Below are 16785 nucleotides of genomic sequence, written 5' to 3' on the forward strand. Positions count from 1 at the left end.
AGCGAGAGTTGAATTTGATTGTTGGGAGAAGCACAGCTAATACAGCGTGAACAGAAAGGCTCAGTAGAAGCGGCCTATCATTGTCACATTCAAAGGTAAAAAAGTATAATAATGTATAAAATAATAACCTCACTCTGAATACACACAAAAAAACACACTAAGTCGCTAACAACACTGACAGCTGTAACTTATCATGCGCAAGCAAACATAGACTGGATCAGATAGCAAAATATTGTTTGGTCTTATAGTTTGAATTTACGAGTCTACCGTATGAAGTCTGAACGTAAACCCTGCCCTCAGTAACGTGTATCACACTGAACACAAAGAACACACCGCAAGGAGCCTTTAATGAAACAATTCAGAACATGAAATCAAACTATGCATGTCAAGGTGCAACCAATTATTCAGATGGAAAACATGTGTCAGCAATGAAGCAATCGTCATCACAGCTGAAAACAACAAAAAAACTGCAAAAATCTAATTATCCTGACAACCTGTCTCTGTTGGACCGCTGTACTAAAAATAACACCAAAGATCAACTGCAAGGCAAGTTTGTAGTGCATGGCAACAGAGTTCTCCACGCGGCTGATGAATTGACGCCCTGAGTGCCTCTTTGATTAAAAAGTGTTTGCACAGGAGGAATGAAACGCATCTTTTTATTCATCCCCCTTTCAGCAGTCGCTGGTCTGCGGGTGGCTCTCGGCGACGTTGGTGTCGTAGAAGCCCTCCTCGTCCTCGGAGCTCAAAGTGGAGGAGCCCAGGGCTGCTCGATGGGCGTGCTGGGCCTTGCGCCTGATAAAACAAACCGAAACACAAAGTCAGGTCTTTCAACTTCCAGAAACGCGGCAGCACGGCAAACACGAGCACGCGTCCAGCTCGTTTCTATAGACTGCCCCCTAGTGTGGAGAGGACGCATTGGTATTGTTAAGCGGTGCCATGCCTTACGTTGCAAGGGGAACAGTGAATCAACAGTATTTCGTTGGACAATAACTCAAGTCCTACTTCAGTTCAGTCTCAAGAGCTGTGACTTTGGCGTGCAGCGCTTCCTGGAGCTCCTGCTGCTCCTCCAGGTCCCTCAGGACCTTCCGGCGGACTCCCTCCAAGCGCTCCACCTCCCCCTCGCTCTCGTCCACCTGCCGCTTCAAGGCCTTCACGCGCAGAGACAGCTGGGGACGGAGAGGGGAGAGGCAAGGGGGTTAGAGGGGAACAGAGGAGGTCAAGGGTGCGGACGTGGGCAGCGAGGGGGGGAGGGGGGGAGGGGGGAAAGAAGCGGGGCAGGCAGGGGTCAAAGGTGAGGGGGTTTGGCAAGTATGTGGGTCCGTGGGCGGAGCGGCCACAGCCACATAAAGAAGGCGAAGGCTAAAGAAGGTCAGGGAGGTTGGGTGTGGGGTCAGGAGAAGTTCAGATGAGCTTAGTCTTGAGGAAAATAAGTAATTAGGCACCGTTTGAACTGCGTTAATGATTAAACAGCGAGTGTAGGTCAAACAGGAGAGCGTTCTTACTATAAAATTACACATTGTCAGGAAACTTGAGGCTACTACAGAATTTCACCTCTCTGACATTACAATAATATCATGGAACCTATGTGCCTCTTACAGAGAGTTAGAGGAGACGCATGTGTTGGTGTGGTAAATATGTAGCTGGAGTGGAATCAGCAGCAGCTTAGCTCACAGACTGGAAACAGCTAGCATGGCTCTAATCAGAGGAAACAAAAACATGCATCTCTAACGCTGTTATTTGTCGAAAACATACAAAAACTAATAGACTATATATATATATATATATATATATATTAGTGAGATGTAGACTGTGCAGGGAGGATTTTGTTCCATTTGCACAGACCCAGGGGGCCTTTTCCAATTTTTCAGGAAACAAATAATTAGAAATCTATTCCATCTTGTCGCAATAGTAGTTTAGAGACACCGTTTTAGAATCTGGCTCCTGCATGCTTCTTGCATTATTGGCTTTGGACATCTGCCAAATGAACGTAATGTCATATTTAAGAGAAATACACCACAATCCAACTCTCTTCAAGAAAGGGAGGAAATGTCAAACAATAACCAAAAGCAAAATAAACACTATTTAAGATAAAAAGCACGCAAAATATGGATATTTACCTGATCTCTCTGCTCAACATGCTGGTTTCTCTCCTGGTCTAACGTGGCATTCAATTCTTTCAGTTTCCTCTCCATTCGTTTCTGAGCAGCATGGATGCTGGCCTTCTCCCTGTGTGAGACAATTCTTGATTCACACCCTTTCGTGTTCCCCTTGCCCCTTGTTGGTGTTTTATTAAATCAAAGTAGGACATTCTTTTTTTTTTGCCATCACGTTGCTTCAGCCACACCTTTCTTCACTATGCAGCCTCTCCTCCAACTCTTGAATTTTGTTTTCAAGCAGGTTGAGTGCAGGCGAGGGCCGGGACGGTCCCTCCATGTCCACTAAGCGGGACTTCAAGTCCTTCATCTGGAAGGAGAGTGGGACAGAATGAACTACTGATTTTAACCAAAAGTGGCTCCAGTTGAGTGAATGTGCAGGAATGGAACGAGAGAGCGGTACCTGTCTCTCGAGTGCGCTCTTGTCCATTTCAAGGTCGTTTCTCGCAGAACGCTCCTGCATCAGCTCTGAGCGAAGCTGGTCCACCTGACGGGACAGAGGAAGGAAGAAGCAGTGTAAGTGGACCGGTTATGAAATAGAAAGGCCTCCGGCTTATTTGCACGTGCATGCGAGTATTTCATGTGGGACCTGATCTCTGGTACGCGTGATGCGGTCGTTCAGGAGCTCCACGCCGCTCTTCTCCTCATCCAGCTCGATCTCCAAGGTCTTGATCTTATCCTGTGAGCACACGCCCGGATGGAACATTACATCTCAATTGTGCATCCCTTGCACCCAGCACGTTTGCTGACACATCACTGTCCCCCTAATCCACTCCAGTCCAACTTTAGAGATCCCTGTCTGTGACCTTTGACCTGGAATGCCTCACCTCCAGGGCCCTGATCTCCCTGGTGCGGTCGGTGTGGGCGCTCTTCTCGGATTCTAGTTCGCTGTCCAAGTGCTTGAGACGGTTGCTGAGGAGGTCTCTTTCCAACTGGGCGCTGTCTCTCTCCTCGCTGCACACCAGCAGCTCCTTCTTCAGTCGGGAAACCTGGAGCAAGATGGAGGCCATAATGTGAAGATTCAACTGTTTTTCCATATTGCCCTGTAACACTGGAAAAGCTACTCTTTTTTAGCCCACCTTTTCCGATCCTTCGTCTTGTATTCCAAAAATTGCGTGAGACAATCAAGAACGGACTAACCTTTACAGCATCATTACACGAAAAGTCTTTAAAATGCACAGGACAAATCCTATTCAATACATACTTATATGACAAATGGCCATCAATCTAATAGTTGTTGATATAATTCAGTCAAGACCAAAGCCCACTGGCCAACCTACTGACTGACATTGACTCAATCTGTACGTCTAGAATGGCTATAAAAAGGCAAATACATATAATAATACACATACATATGGAGTGTTTTATCCTTTCCCTTCTCAATCCCATTAGTCCTCACCTCTTCCTGCTGGGCCTTGAGGTTGTTCTGAGCCCTCTGCAGCTCCGCCAGCCGGTCTTTGCAGTTGCGCTGGGCTTCTACGATGTCCTTCCTCGAGCGCTCCCTGTAGTCTTCAAGTTGCGTCTGGAGGGTGGCAACCGACTGACGGGACTCTCCCATCATGATCTCCATCTGACAGAGGACGAGGCAGAAAGAGTGAAACGGGCAGCGCGAGACAGTACCTCTGTGCGTCAGCAAAGAGAAGACGCCGTCGTGAGCCTCACCTCTTTGTTCATCTTCTCCAGGGCTCGGTCAAGTAGCCTCTTCTGCTCCTCCAGGTCAATCTTGCCCCTCCTGAGCGCCTCCCTCTCTAGCTCCCTCTCCTCCAGCCGCCGGCCGAGCTCGTCCTTCTCCTTGCTCAGGCGAACGTTTCCCCTCTTGGCCTCGTCCAGTTGAGTCTTCAGGGACCGGTTCTCATCCTCCAGAGCCTCCACTGCCTCCTCGGTCTCTGGGCTGCGGGGCGCACTGGAGTGGAGCTTTGTCTGGAGGCCGAGAGAGAATCCATTCATGCGTGTTTTTATCACTATTGTGCTACAGGTATAAGGCATTGAATGTGGGTGTTGTTGGGCCTATGAAACAGGAAGTGGAGTTGTGTACAGTCTGCATACCAACTCCAGAGCAACATCGTAAAAGTACTTATTTGCCTCCTTGAGATGTGTGGATTTATGTTGGCTTTGCACCTACACGGATGTAAGTGTGACGAGGCTCTTTATGTGATCATTTCACATCAAAGCTAACAAGATTATAGCATCTTAAAGATGGCGAGAATACGTTGACGTTCCAAAGCAAATGGAGCACAATTTATCTCGAAGGGATTCTTTTCCCGAGCCTACATGTTGGAATTGGATTTGATTCACTTCGCATCTCTCGGTTTGAAAATAGAGTCTGCGTGGGAGGCCACTTTTGTTCTTGTACAGTATGTCGGTTTACATAATTTTGCATGCATGTGTGTACAGCTGTGCCTTTTATTTGGGCATTACCATGCGGGCCAGCCTCTCTCTGAGCCGAGTGTTTGCTTCCTGGAGCTCCGCGTTGGTACCGTAGTCGACCTCAGTCCTCCCCGAGGACCCGCCCGATGACTGCGCACAGAGGAACATGGAGAACTGACACCGATGCTCTACTTCCGCGCCCGTTTCACGCCATCACATCAAAGTCGCCGGCAATGACACCTCACCTCCTTCGTCCGCTCCGACGCCTTTTCCAGCTCTGCCTTGTATTTCTGCAACTCCTCCTTCAACAAGCCGACCTCAGACAGAAGCTCGGCCTCCTTCTCTCCACTCGCTTGCCTCAGGGCTCGAAGCGCCTCGCTCCTTTCGTCCAACTCGCCCTTTTGTTTGTCCAGAGCGGCGCGCGCCTGCTTCAGATCCTCACGGCAACGCCGAGTCTCCTCGGGATAAGCAATTAAAAAAAAAAGGTAAAGGTGCGTTTACATGTGACGAATGTCCCAGGCCCCATGACCATGCGTTAATATGAGCATGTGGCTCAGTGTGGATTTATGTGCGAGTGAAGGAACAATGAATGAGATTAAAGTAAAACAAAAAGGAGCGGAGTTGCCTCCCACCCACACAACAAGCTCAATCCGCCTCACTAGAATTACCTCGGCTGAAGACAAGTTATCAGCAGACGCAGGCTTTGGTTTCTGCGCGCTGAGCAGCGAGTCCTTCAGATCTTTCAGCTCGACCTCAAATTCGTCTCTTTGCGAACGAGATTTCAGCAGCCTGAGGAAAAGAAAGTAAATGTGAAAAAAAAAAAAAAAAACAGTAAAAAAAAGCCTCACAGGGACTAATCTGAATTTTGTTTATAGAGAAATACAAAAGAATCCGGTTTGGTTTCTGCAAATCTTTCAGGCAAATGGCCCTTTTTGGCAAAGGTCCAAGAAAAACCTCTGAATAAGGATTCTCCTGTTATCAAGAAGATGCATTTCATTTCAGCGGATTAAGCCCAGGCCTCCTGCTGTTAACCAGTGACATGGGGAAATCTTTTGGGGAAAGTTTTGCCGATGGGGTGCTTACGGTTCTTCTTGATGTGGAATGAGGAGGTTTCCAGATGAGCTTTGGGCTAATTTTTTTATCTCACAAATTGCAGAGCAGACGTGGTCGGGCACAGTTTGTCTACTGCTCTGCAACAGTTGTGTACTCTCTGATCTGTGTACTGTCCAAGGCCTGAGATCGTTGGATAACGTCTTTCCATGTAATGTGCATTTCAAAAGGCTAACTCGCCTTTCTGTTGGTATTTGATATTACAATCTGTCCTCGAAAGTAATAGCAGTAGATCATCACACTATACACAGACACACACACACGCTAAAGTCTGCAGTGGCGAACAACAAACAAAGCACAAGGGGATTAAAGCACTACGCTAATCGGTTAATGAGGCATTTTAAGCCAAGTTGCATTCATTATTTATTCAAAATCAATTATGTTGAATAACAATTAAATCCGAGCATCTTTTGTTAAGATTGAAAAACATTTTTTTAATTTCATTGATTCATCTGGATTCAATCTTGACAATTATTCAAGATTTCTGAATAATGATTATTTTATTAGGATTGATTGATTTGGTTTATTGTCACTGGATTACAAAATATTTCACATATCTGATGATCAAAATCATCAGATATCATGGAACCCGCTCTGATATGACCAGAGTGGGTTTTGTTTATGCTCAAGTGATTCCAGGGAACACATCGGTGCTGATTGCAAACGAGGCTAAAGCTACTCAAACCAAACACGGTGAGATTGATTCTCTCTCTCACGTTCGACTGCTGGCGGCGTGCGTCCCGCTCCTGCTGAATGACAAGTCAAGTGAAAGAGGGCATACATTAAAAAATAACTCCCCAAAAAAAAAAAAAAAAAGTTTCATCAGTGATTTCACATTGTTTTTTTTGGTGATAAAAGTGTAAAACTTTGTGGAGTGCGTTTGAAGCGGTTATGGCTTCATAATCAGTTGGGGTTATCTCCATATTCATAGTCTTTGAACGTTACGTCATGCTTGTGCAGTGCTTTTTTTTTTCTTGCGTCCTTTGAAGTCAGATACTGAAAAAGATACAGTGCGTCTATTCCAAGCCCACAATTGAGTGATAAAATTCCAGAAAAGGCGTATAGACACTAACTCTTCTCGGGTGTTGTGCAGCTCCTGGGCCGCGCTGTCCAGCCGTGTCTTCCACTGCTTCTCCTGATGCCTGCAGCCGTCCAATTCGTCCTGCAGCGTCAACATGGAGGAGTTCACCCTCTCCCGCTCTTCTTCGATCTGCTCCTGCGACTGAAACGCGGCCGCGCACAAACACGCAAACAATTACTTTACGAGTCACGTTGAATTATTTCTTAACCCCCCTTTTCATTATGATGTTGCAGAAACGCAGTGATTCAGAAAGGAGTTTCCCCAAACCCAAATCCATCACATCTCATAGTTCAGTTTCTATTCCAGGCAAATAAGGATCCGACTCCTTTAATTCTGCCGCCGCCAAATAAATCGCCACATCAAAAAGCAGCTGCCAGCCAGACTGCTTGTTTCCTGCTCTCGAGCTGCGTTATACTTTCTTTCCCTGACGCTGCCGTTTCGAGAATCTAACGATCTATTCCCGCACACATATATGATTCAAATTTCCTCCACACCACATCCGCCAGTACGACACTCCAAAAATAGTCAACTGGAAAACTTTCACGCCGCAATCACAAGTCGGAAAATTCTCTTTGTGGAAGTCTTCGCACGGGCTCATCCTGACCCCGTGAAGCCCCGACACACTGACAGCACGCCGACACACAAAACACAACAACAAGACATAGCGTGAGTGAATAAGGAGACGGATGCAACTTCAAAGCACAATTGAATAAGGACATAATTACGGATGCAGAACACACAGCCTCCCTGACAGGTCTAACCTGACTGTTCTCCCAGTACATCTGTACAAAACGAGGCTCGGCAAAGAAAACTCATGTTGTGAATGTTTCCGTCTACAAAGACGTCACCAGCGAACTATTCAAAGTATATAATAATAATCAAAAAATTCAAATGAATTGAAGTTACCGGGAGCTCAAAAATAAACCGTCAAAGAGTTTATGAATCCTCTGGTTAATTTCTTTGTCATCTCCAGGCGCTTCCTTTGACACGGACTCAACATAATGAGAAAAGACAATGTGAAAATATGCGGCAGAGTGCAGGTCTGTGCTACGCAACTGAACGGCCCTCTATTTTTAACTAAAATAAAACAAGTAAATGCTGAAAAACACTTTTATAAAGTGAGTGCAGGCATTCATCAGTGTGCAGAATCTTATGTTTGTGATCCAGAGCTGAAGCGGACTTAAAGACAGAAAATGGAGATCTGGCCGAGCTATTCTCTTAACGGGGGATTTATTACCGTCTCGTTTTGTTATTTGTTCACTTTATTGAATGACTAGTGTTGGTTCAGTGACATCATTAGAATCTCACCAGTACACACTCTTCGTACGGTAAAGTAACTGCACAATGTAGATGATCAAACTTGCTTTACTTTTAAAGAAGACCTATCAGGCCAATGGTCCTCGACAAGAATGTTAGATTTTCCTTCTGTACCATCAGTCTGATGACTCTTATTCTGCACTGCTCATTTAAGCCTGAACAGTTTTATCCACTAGAAAAAAATGAACCACTGCTTCCCTGCAGTTCAGCCCCAGTAGACCTTAAGGGCTCCTAGGATGGAGCCACCCACCTGTGTGAACTGCTCCATGGTTGTCCTCAGGTTGTCCATGTCCTGGCTGTACTGCTCCCTCAGGGCCTCCATCTCCCTGTCATGGCACTCCACTTCCTCCTTCAACGCCCCCTTCAGGGCCGTCAGCTCCCGCTCCCGCTGGCGTAGGACCTCCTCCTGGCGCCGACGCAACATGGCGGCCTCAGACAGGTCGGCCTGCAGAGACATCACGTCCTGCAGGGAGACACGGTCAGATGGATGGAGAAGCGAGAAATGCGGCAATGTTTTCATTTGTGTGTGTGAATGTGTTCCTCCCATAATTTGCAGAAGTACCGTCTGCTCTGAGTGGGGCGAGTTTTCTGAAGCCCTCCTCAGCTCCTCCTGAAGTTCAGCCAGCTGATCATCCTGTAGGCGCAGACGAGACTCCGCCCCCTCTCTGGCCATTCGCTCCTCGGACAGTCTGCACACAGACACACACAGGTTATCAATATAGTAACGCCACACACAATAACACAATAACGAGCCCATCAAGTCAGGTTGCCGCGGCAAAAGAGCCACAGGACAACATGAAGGGGCTTATTGTTGATGCGCACGCACACACACACACACACACACACACACACACACACACACACACACACACACACACACACACACACACACACACACACACAGGTGTACACACAAAAACAGGTCCTTACTCATCTTGGACTTGCTGCAGTTCTTCCTTGCAGCAAATAAGTTGCCCCTGAAGCTCCTCAAGTTTCCCCTTTTGGAGGCTGCCGTCAAATCGTCCCTATTGTGTAGAATGTAAACACACACACACACACACACACACGCACACAAACAGAGAGAGAGAAAGCATGTGAGGGGCAAGGTGAGACAGAGAGAAACAGGACAAACAGCGAGCACAAAACACACACACACACACCGAGGAGCACTGGAAGCATCACAACAGAGTGTCTAAGTCAACTTTGCTGATGCATTATGCCCTCTGTACTATCTGACACTTTAAAAGCAGAAACCCTGACTCGGATTCCTTGCCCTAGTTTCTGACAGTTAGAAATCTAGGCCCGGCAGTGTGCTCAGATATGGTCAAAAGAGAGAGACAGCCTGCTCACATTTAAAACTTTTTCTTAGAGGCTGTTACGGGAGCAGAACACCCCCTCAGCCCCGTCAGGGCTCCCGCTCTGTGAAAAGGAGGCGCAGCCGGCCCATGATCCCCCCCCCCCTCTTATCGTCCTACACGCTCATTACAGGGACGCACACGGAAGCAGAAGAAGGGAGACAGAGCGAGGATCACGGATGGTTTCGCTCCTCGGGGGGAACTCACTTCTCAGTGGCGTAATACGAGGATGCATTTTGTACAGATTTGCTTCATTTTCCTCTGGCCCCCTGCAGATAAATCCGTTCCGGGATATTTCAGTTACTGTCTGTCCTCACAACGAGATAATTAATAGAAGATAAGATTTTCTTTCGAGTGCTTTGGTTGAATTGCATCAGCTGTATTCATGTATGTATTAATCTACAGTTAAAGAGACCTGGCCTGCAGTCTTAGCAGAACTACTTAGTAGGACTCAAAGATAAAAAACTAAAATGTTCTGTAATGGTATATTAAAGATTATTTCATCAGACTTTTGCTTTTTTCCTTCATGAATCACTAGTAAATGTTATTGCTTCAATCCAAGAGAAGCAAAGGGAGAGGAGCAGCTTCTTCTGGGTATTTCAGTATTGAGCCCCAAATAAACTGATTGAAGATGCAGAATGCAACATTACTTTTCTGTTAATTGTTGGCTTCCATTCAATGTTGTCCTTGTATTACCCCTTTCCAATGTGGATAACTTCTATATATATATATAGATTGGATGTTATCTGGTTGTATCACTGATTGCTTCAAAACAGACTTGGAGGATCCCTCTGTATAATATACACTCATGTGATCCTGCTCTGATCTTATGTTTTCAAATCATGCAGACAAAAGCAATGTTTTGGTTTCGAGGCAGAGCCGGAGAAAACGGAAATAGCCTCAGGCGGAAAACAAACATTGTGAACCCCTTCGCCCTGCAGTCTGATGCTGCCTGTGGACGTTCCAGTAGCTGTTAGCACTTCTGAAGAGCCCGAGATGAATGCTGCAAAAGAAAACAGCAACTAAATAAAGTGAAGTGGGCAGCATGGTTACAGCCTTAAAGAACATGGCACGGTTTTCACCACAACACCAAAAAGGATCTGTGCTATCTGGCAACCCCCCCCCCCACAAGCTGGGGCCAGGTTCCAGACCAATTCAATTATTGATGGGTCTCAATGACTGGCTGCTCAACACACACTGAGCCCTCAACAGCTTTCCTCTGCAGGTGCACCGTTGCCAAGAGACAAGACGGGCAAACAATTCAGACGCAGCCATGGTCACCACACCGCTGAGAAGTACATAACAAGGGGGTCATACATAATCAAGAGGATGCAATATGAGAATCTCCAGGACACAGAGGAATAACTCATGTATGTAGATTTATGCAGAAGGATGCAAATTAACTGGAAGTGGTGGGCTAGTAAAAAGCGTGGCGCAATCATTTTAATACGGTTTCACAGGAGCACAAAGGAGCAAAGCTGCCGCCAAAAATGACAGCGGAATACTCTGCATGCTCCTTTATTCTTGCATTTTTTGGCATGTCCAAAGAGGATCCTTGGAGACAAAGTGAATGAGATACTCGTATCCTCAGAGAGGAGGAGACGGTGCCAACCATCTGTTAACTTAGCAAGAGCTACTCTGTTGAGAAGAAGACGCCCGTCAGACACCACATCTCAGCTACGTGAACCTTTGAGATGACATTGTTTGTAACACAATACTTAGCATGAACTTGTATGCTTCCAATATTACTGTTTTCTATTCTGTAAAGAGTGCCAGTGAGTGTACACGTCGTACCTTTACACTGCCGTTTGTCTCGGCGACGGGGTTGGCGTTTCTTCTAAAGGACGCTTCCCTCTCGGTGATGCTGATAAATAAACCGGGGACAGAGGTTCAGATTAGAAAAGCACGTGTATTTGCATTCGGTCGCATCGTACAATGCCTGTGGACATTCCGCAGCGGGATCAATAAAGGATTATCTTATCTCGTGACACGCTTGATGTTTACTTACCCGTTTTTAAGGACGTTGTGAGCAACCTGCTTCACTGGCGCTTCCTCCCCGTTGACTTTGCTTTGATTCCTCGCAGTGATCTCCTTCCAATACAGTTTGCAGAGTGAGCCGGCAGACACGACACAAAGAGACAATTTAATACTCATCATGGCACCGGCACTCTGGTACTCACAGGCTTTTTGGCTACAGCTGGATGGTGGTCCCTCGCAACAAACTTCCCCGGCGACTTGAAGCTCGGCCGGGGGGCCTCGAGTGCCGTCACCCTGGAAACCGGCGCGGTGCCGCTGCCCGCTGGCACGGATGCAGCCGACAATTTGGAGGAGGCGGACAGAGGAATGGCGGCGTAGGGGTTCGGAGTCGGAGAGGGAGTCTCGGGCTGGGCATCTTTCCTCGCGTCAAGGCTTCTCGAGCGCCGGTGCTCGTCGAACCTCAGCCTCTGCCTCCCTCCCGGGCGGCCTCTCGCCTGCGGGCCGCCCGCTGGGGTCCCACTGTTGAACTTACTGATGAGTTTGTTGATGGGAGCCAAGGAGTTGACGTCGATCTCTGGGACGGGCTCCACGTCAGCTGGCGGTGGAGGTTTCGGGAGAGCCTCGGGAGAGGAATCCGGGCTTATTTTGCGCCCTATGTGTCTTCCCAAAGAGCCGGTGTAACCAAAGCCCGTTTGCTTGAACCCTTTGGGTCCCGCGCCGTTTAACTTGACGCGTTTCAGGCCAGCTTCGTTGTACTCCTCGTCGCTGGTCTCATCTCTGCTTCTCTGCGATTCCCCGGCTCTCTCTTTGTGTCGGGGTTCGGCTCTTCTGCCGGCTCCACCCTCCTCGTCCCCTTGTGTTCCTGCCTGACCGTCCCCCGGAGGCCTCTTATGAGGGCTCCCAAAAATCTCCCCGACCTCATCGTCTGACGGAGACACGGGGGATCGTGCTGTGTTTGCAGCACGGCTAAAGGGGTTTGTGAACTCCTGCGCTCCTCGATTTGTTTTGGGGTGGCTGTTGAGAGGTGAAGGTGGCCCCGAGCCGGGAACGGGACTGTTCAGCTGCACTCCATAGGAGTCCCCCTTCTCGCCATCTTTCATGACCACATAAGGCTGTCCGGAGATCCCCTGAACGTGCACTGCCACCCCGTACTTATTGGAAGGAGAGGCTGCGCTGTTGTTCCCTCTGGATTTATCGGGATAACCTCCGCCTGTGTCGTGGAGGTCCTTGATGAAGCGGATCTGGACGCCGTAGTCCACAAGGGGCTTCCGGTCTGTGGACGCAGGGTTCATGCTGACTTCCTGGTTTCTCTGAGAGCAGCCTTGGGGGCAGAACAGCAAAGACACAAATTAGGTGAATCGAAAGCTGGACGAGAAATCCCCCCCCCCTTTTTCGCACTCATTGGCAAAAGACATTTTGTACATGTGTTGCTTTGCTAAAATATGAATTTTGCTTTTGCATTTTTTAGGCTTTAAAAAAGTAAACACTCTGCAACTCAAAGAGTCGTCGTTCAACCTGAATGTGTCACTCCTTCCTCCCAGGTAGAGTCATTATGACTATACGATAATGCCACATTGCTGGTATGAAGCAATCCTCGCATAACAAATATGCCCCACGGTGTACTTCTGAGGCTCTTTGAACAGGTCGAGGCGTACTTTTATTTGGTGAAAACAAAGATGAAGTATTGACACTCAAACTGTCAATTTTTTAACCCAATCATTAATAATGGAAGGATTTTCTTTCCTGTTTTTATGTAACAGTTGTTAAGCAGAAAGAGGCAGAGGTGTTTGTGTCTTTAATATTGGGGAAACAATTACAGCAACTGAACCATACACAGACTGTACAAATGAATCAGCGTTGGATTTGACTTAATGGACATATTTGCATTACTGTTGTCACAGGTAGCAAACTAACTTCTGTGACTTTATTATTGTGTAAATATATAGTAGTACTCACATTGGAAATGTAGGGTCCAGCGTTCTAATAAAAAACAGTGGAATTGCATTGGTATCCAACCAAAAATATATTTGTCTCTATTGTACATGGCGAAGGAAGAACATCAATTCCTCACATTTGAGACGTTGGAACCACTGCATGCCATTTTTGCTGGATAACTGAATCAAATTATTATGTTCTTAATATCCGAAGATTATTCGGTTTAATAAATAAATAATATAAAAATGAAATGTAGTCTAAGCATGCCACGGCACCTTTGATGCTCTGAAAATGAGCCTGGTGATGAACACAGCGCGAGGATGAACACTCCTCCTTTTGTCCCGGCGCTGCGGAGCATTAAACACCGGGGGGCTCGGTCAGGAATGGGCCTCCCGCCTCGTCGCCAAAGTCTCCACAGTCACCAGACTTCAGAGTGGACTCAGTCAGACGTAGACTGTTTACTTTGAGCTGTGCAGCCACACACACACACACACACACACACTGGGGCTTGTGTCTGTGTGTGCACACATACACACCTACTTGAAAGCGTGTGCACAGACATATGCAGGGACCTGCTTTGCAAATCACCATCTGGTAGGAGGTGGTTGGATGTAATAAGCATGGCCGGTTTTTCAGTGGAAAGAACTACTAACTTCTATGAAATCACGTTAAAACGTGTCTTTTATTGCATGGACACGTTTTTTCCACTTCAAATACGTTAGTCTTTGTATTTAAGCTCAGCAGAATCAGCCTTTGGCTTTCAACCGCAGCCTGTTTCCTATGTCCAAGACACAAAGATGTGACTCTCACGGAAATTAAAATGTAACCAAATTCAACTGACAGGTTGGTTATAGTGTAACACCGAGCACCTCTACTGGCATCGAGGTCAGATTGGCGAATGAAAGTCAGGCTTTGTCTTTCTGGGAAACATTCCTGGGATTCCAGCCGTTCCCTTTGCACTGGGCATTGCGCGTGGTTTGCATTTGTATTAATAAGGACAGATTAAGAGGAAACGCAGAAGTCGGGCAGCGTTTACTGTAAGGCCTGTGCACAAGTGGCCACACAGGCAGTAAATAAAAAGGTGAAGAGACTCATTAAAAGACAACCAAGTAAAACTGGAGATTAAAAACACAACTGATGCCCCCTTCCTGACATAATAAACCAAAACAAACACACCGGATATTAAAACAGTGATCCTAAAAAAGGGACTGTGGGATGTGATGGTCTATTGTCTCGGCGCAAAAATGTTGTTGGACGTAAAGACGGACTTAGCCTGCTTGGTGACAACAGGTTCACCTCCTCTCGGGCTCTTTCCTGTCACAAGGAATGCTGAGTCAACAACGGGGACAGGAATGTCCCCAAACGGGCCCGTCTGCCATCGTCCCCTTCTCCTCACCCTGGTCATTCAACTTTCTCCCACTCCCCCTTTGGTATGTGATGACGGGCTACTATGATAGTAGGGCAGCAGGATTTTTTTCTATCATAAGATCGGTTAATCCATCAATAACCAGACGAGTGATTTAAAAACAGTGCGGACAATTTATGTAATTGTTTGGGTCATCCATAGAGCAAATACTCAAGAAAGGTTCAGTGGCCAAAGTCTGCAAAAGTCAGGCTTTACTCCTTCATTTCCATTTCCGATTCAATATCTTTAGGATTTTTTACCCAATGGGTGGATCAATCCACACAAGCCTGCCCCACTACTTAGATTAAGCAGAATCTTTCAAAACATATGACTAATAAAAGTAATAAATGAACATACCGCTTTATCATTCATACCCAATAGTTTCAACGCCCACCGTTTAATAGGGAACTACTTTGTTGTCGTTGGTGCAGGCAGTGCTTCCGCTTCTCTTGTACAAAACACAAACAACCTGGATGCGTGTCCGTCATTAAAAAAAAAGGTCCATGTGTACATGGACACCTCAAAGGGCGCTCGCGGCGTGTCCCCAGGCGCACGTTTTTAGGACAGGACTGTTTGTGGAGCAATTTATTTGAAATGCAACGAAAGTGAGGATGGGGGAGCGCTTACTTTACTTTCTGCTGTGGTCTTGACGTCTATATCCAACAAAAGCGTCTAGTAAGGCGGGACTTCCCGGGTCCTTTTAATAAGTGGAAAGACAGGAGCCGCCATTGGAGCAAAGTAAGCCCCCGCGCACCTGTCTGCTCGTGGATTAATTGCGTCACACCCACCCATCCGCTCAGGCAGTATCGGTGCGCGTCGAAACCACCGGCTTGTTGACTCGCTCCGGCGGGACCGAGACCTGCAGCGACAGGGGGGGTAAACAAGCGCCGCACCTGCCCCCCCGGCCTGCCCACGCGGCGCGCGCACTCCCTCAACGCGTGCACCCGCTACCGTGACCTCTGGTGCATCCTCTCTGCGCCAAATCCAATTAAACCAAACCTTCCACAACACGTCCGGCTGAACCGATGCTCGGTCATTAGCGAGAGCAGGAAAAAGCCAAAGGGGGAGGGAGGAAAGGGGGAGGAGGAGGGGGGTCAATCCAATAGTAAAGCCACAGGTGTCCGTTTCTGCTCGGCCAAATGTAGTAAAAACTGCCCGCTCAGTAAATCGGGGGGCTTAAAGTGTTGGACTGCGCGCCCCCCACCTGATCCCGCAACAGGAAGTGTTCAGTAGATGAAGCAGCTGTAAATACTTATTCTACCGCACCTGCAAAGACGAGCCGAATCCCGAGACGTTGCTCCTGGACGCGTCTTCGCGGAAGCAGCAGCTCTGGTGGGATAAGAAGATGTTACTCAATGAACTGAGGACACCGGGGAATCGTTTATTCCCCCCCCCACACACCACCACCACCTCTCGTCCAGTGCAACCTGTTGCCAGAACATCGGATAGTCGTCGTCCCGCCTCAGGAGCGATTTCATTGGTGGGCGGCTCACCGAAGGGGCGGGGCCTGCTGTTAGCGCTGGCTCGTCGCTGCACAAACAAACACAACTATGTGAGGTGTCTCAACAAAGGTGTTACGGGGAAATTATTTCTCAATTATATTTAAAAATATGTGTGCACAGCAGCATTGGCCCGTGGTCATATCTAATAGTACTGCAGTTCATAGACAAAGTGATCACGATGGACAGGAGACATGTTATACATGCTTATTGACTCTCTGTAGATCCACTCTAACCAATTGCCACGAAATTGTATATGCAAATATGCAATTATATAAGGTGAAATTGGACCATGGGACGGGAAACCGTAATTCATACCTATACCCCAAATAACCGGAGATCAACCATTTTGACTCATGTACACAAAATACGACTGACATACTTTATACTGTACAATTTTAATTAGTGAACCATATTTCTCTATGTGAAAATTTCATAAAGTACCATATACAAATGTCAAACATTAGAAATAATATCCTAATGTACAGACATTTTATTTGGTTTCCCACCAAGAACTTTGTAATATGGTGTTAATTACAAAAAAAGAGCATTACAGAGAACACAAGTAAATAATGATTATAATGAA

At 47.0% G+C, this 16785-nt stretch overlaps 1 protein-coding gene across 23 annotated transcripts; it reads right to left on the reverse strand.

Moving 5' to 3' along the window:
* Positions 1-330: 330 nt before the first annotated feature.
* cgnb (cingulin b) lies at positions 331-16259 on the reverse strand. Of its 23 annotated transcripts, none has more exons than XM_040188293.2 (22): positions 16102-16152; positions 15967-16029; positions 11564-12681; positions 11392-11474; positions 11178-11247; positions 8959-9053; positions 8591-8717; positions 8279-8491; positions 6704-6852; positions 6347-6379; positions 5189-5309; positions 4766-4978; positions 4572-4670; positions 3816-4073; positions 3553-3723; positions 2981-3142; positions 2743-2832; positions 2557-2640; positions 2345-2463; positions 2118-2226; positions 1003-1166; positions 331-792 (listed from the first exon to the last, which is right to left on the reverse strand). In XM_040188293.2, the coding sequence occupies exons 3-22, from the start codon at positions 12650-12652 to the stop codon at positions 672-674; spliced, it is 3570 nt and encodes a 1189-aa protein (XP_040044227.1). In that variant the 5' UTR covers positions 12653-12681; positions 15967-16029; positions 16102-16152; the 3' UTR covers positions 331-671. The 23 variants fall into 23 exon arrangements, with proteins under 23 accessions (XP_040044227.1, XP_077937664.1, XP_077937673.1 ...); XM_078081538.1 differs by having other exon boundaries at positions 4766-4975; positions 16102-16151; XM_078081547.1 differs by lacking the exon at positions 6347-6379 and having other exon boundaries at positions 4766-4975; positions 16111-16259.
* Between the last annotated feature and the right edge of the window lie 526 nt (positions 16260-16785).

Source organism: Gasterosteus aculeatus, chromosome 10, assembly GCF_964276395.1.
Source record: "Gasterosteus aculeatus chromosome 10, fGasAcu3.hap1.1, whole genome shotgun sequence".
NCBI classification, from domain to species: domain Eukaryota; kingdom Metazoa; phylum Chordata; class Actinopteri; order Perciformes; family Gasterosteidae; genus Gasterosteus; species Gasterosteus aculeatus.

Bases quoted from the DNA above. Each gene is read 5' to 3' on its own strand.
- cgnb (XM_040188291.2), bottom strand. The intron at 1,167-2,117 runs GTAAATATCCAT...CTCCGTCCCCAG, and splicing joins ATGTTGAGCAGAGAGATCAG to CTGTCTCTGCGCGTGAAGGC. The intron at 793-1,002 runs GTAGGACTTGAG...TTGTTTTATCAG, and splicing joins GCTCTTGAGACTGAACTGAA to GCGCAAGGCCCAGCACGCCC.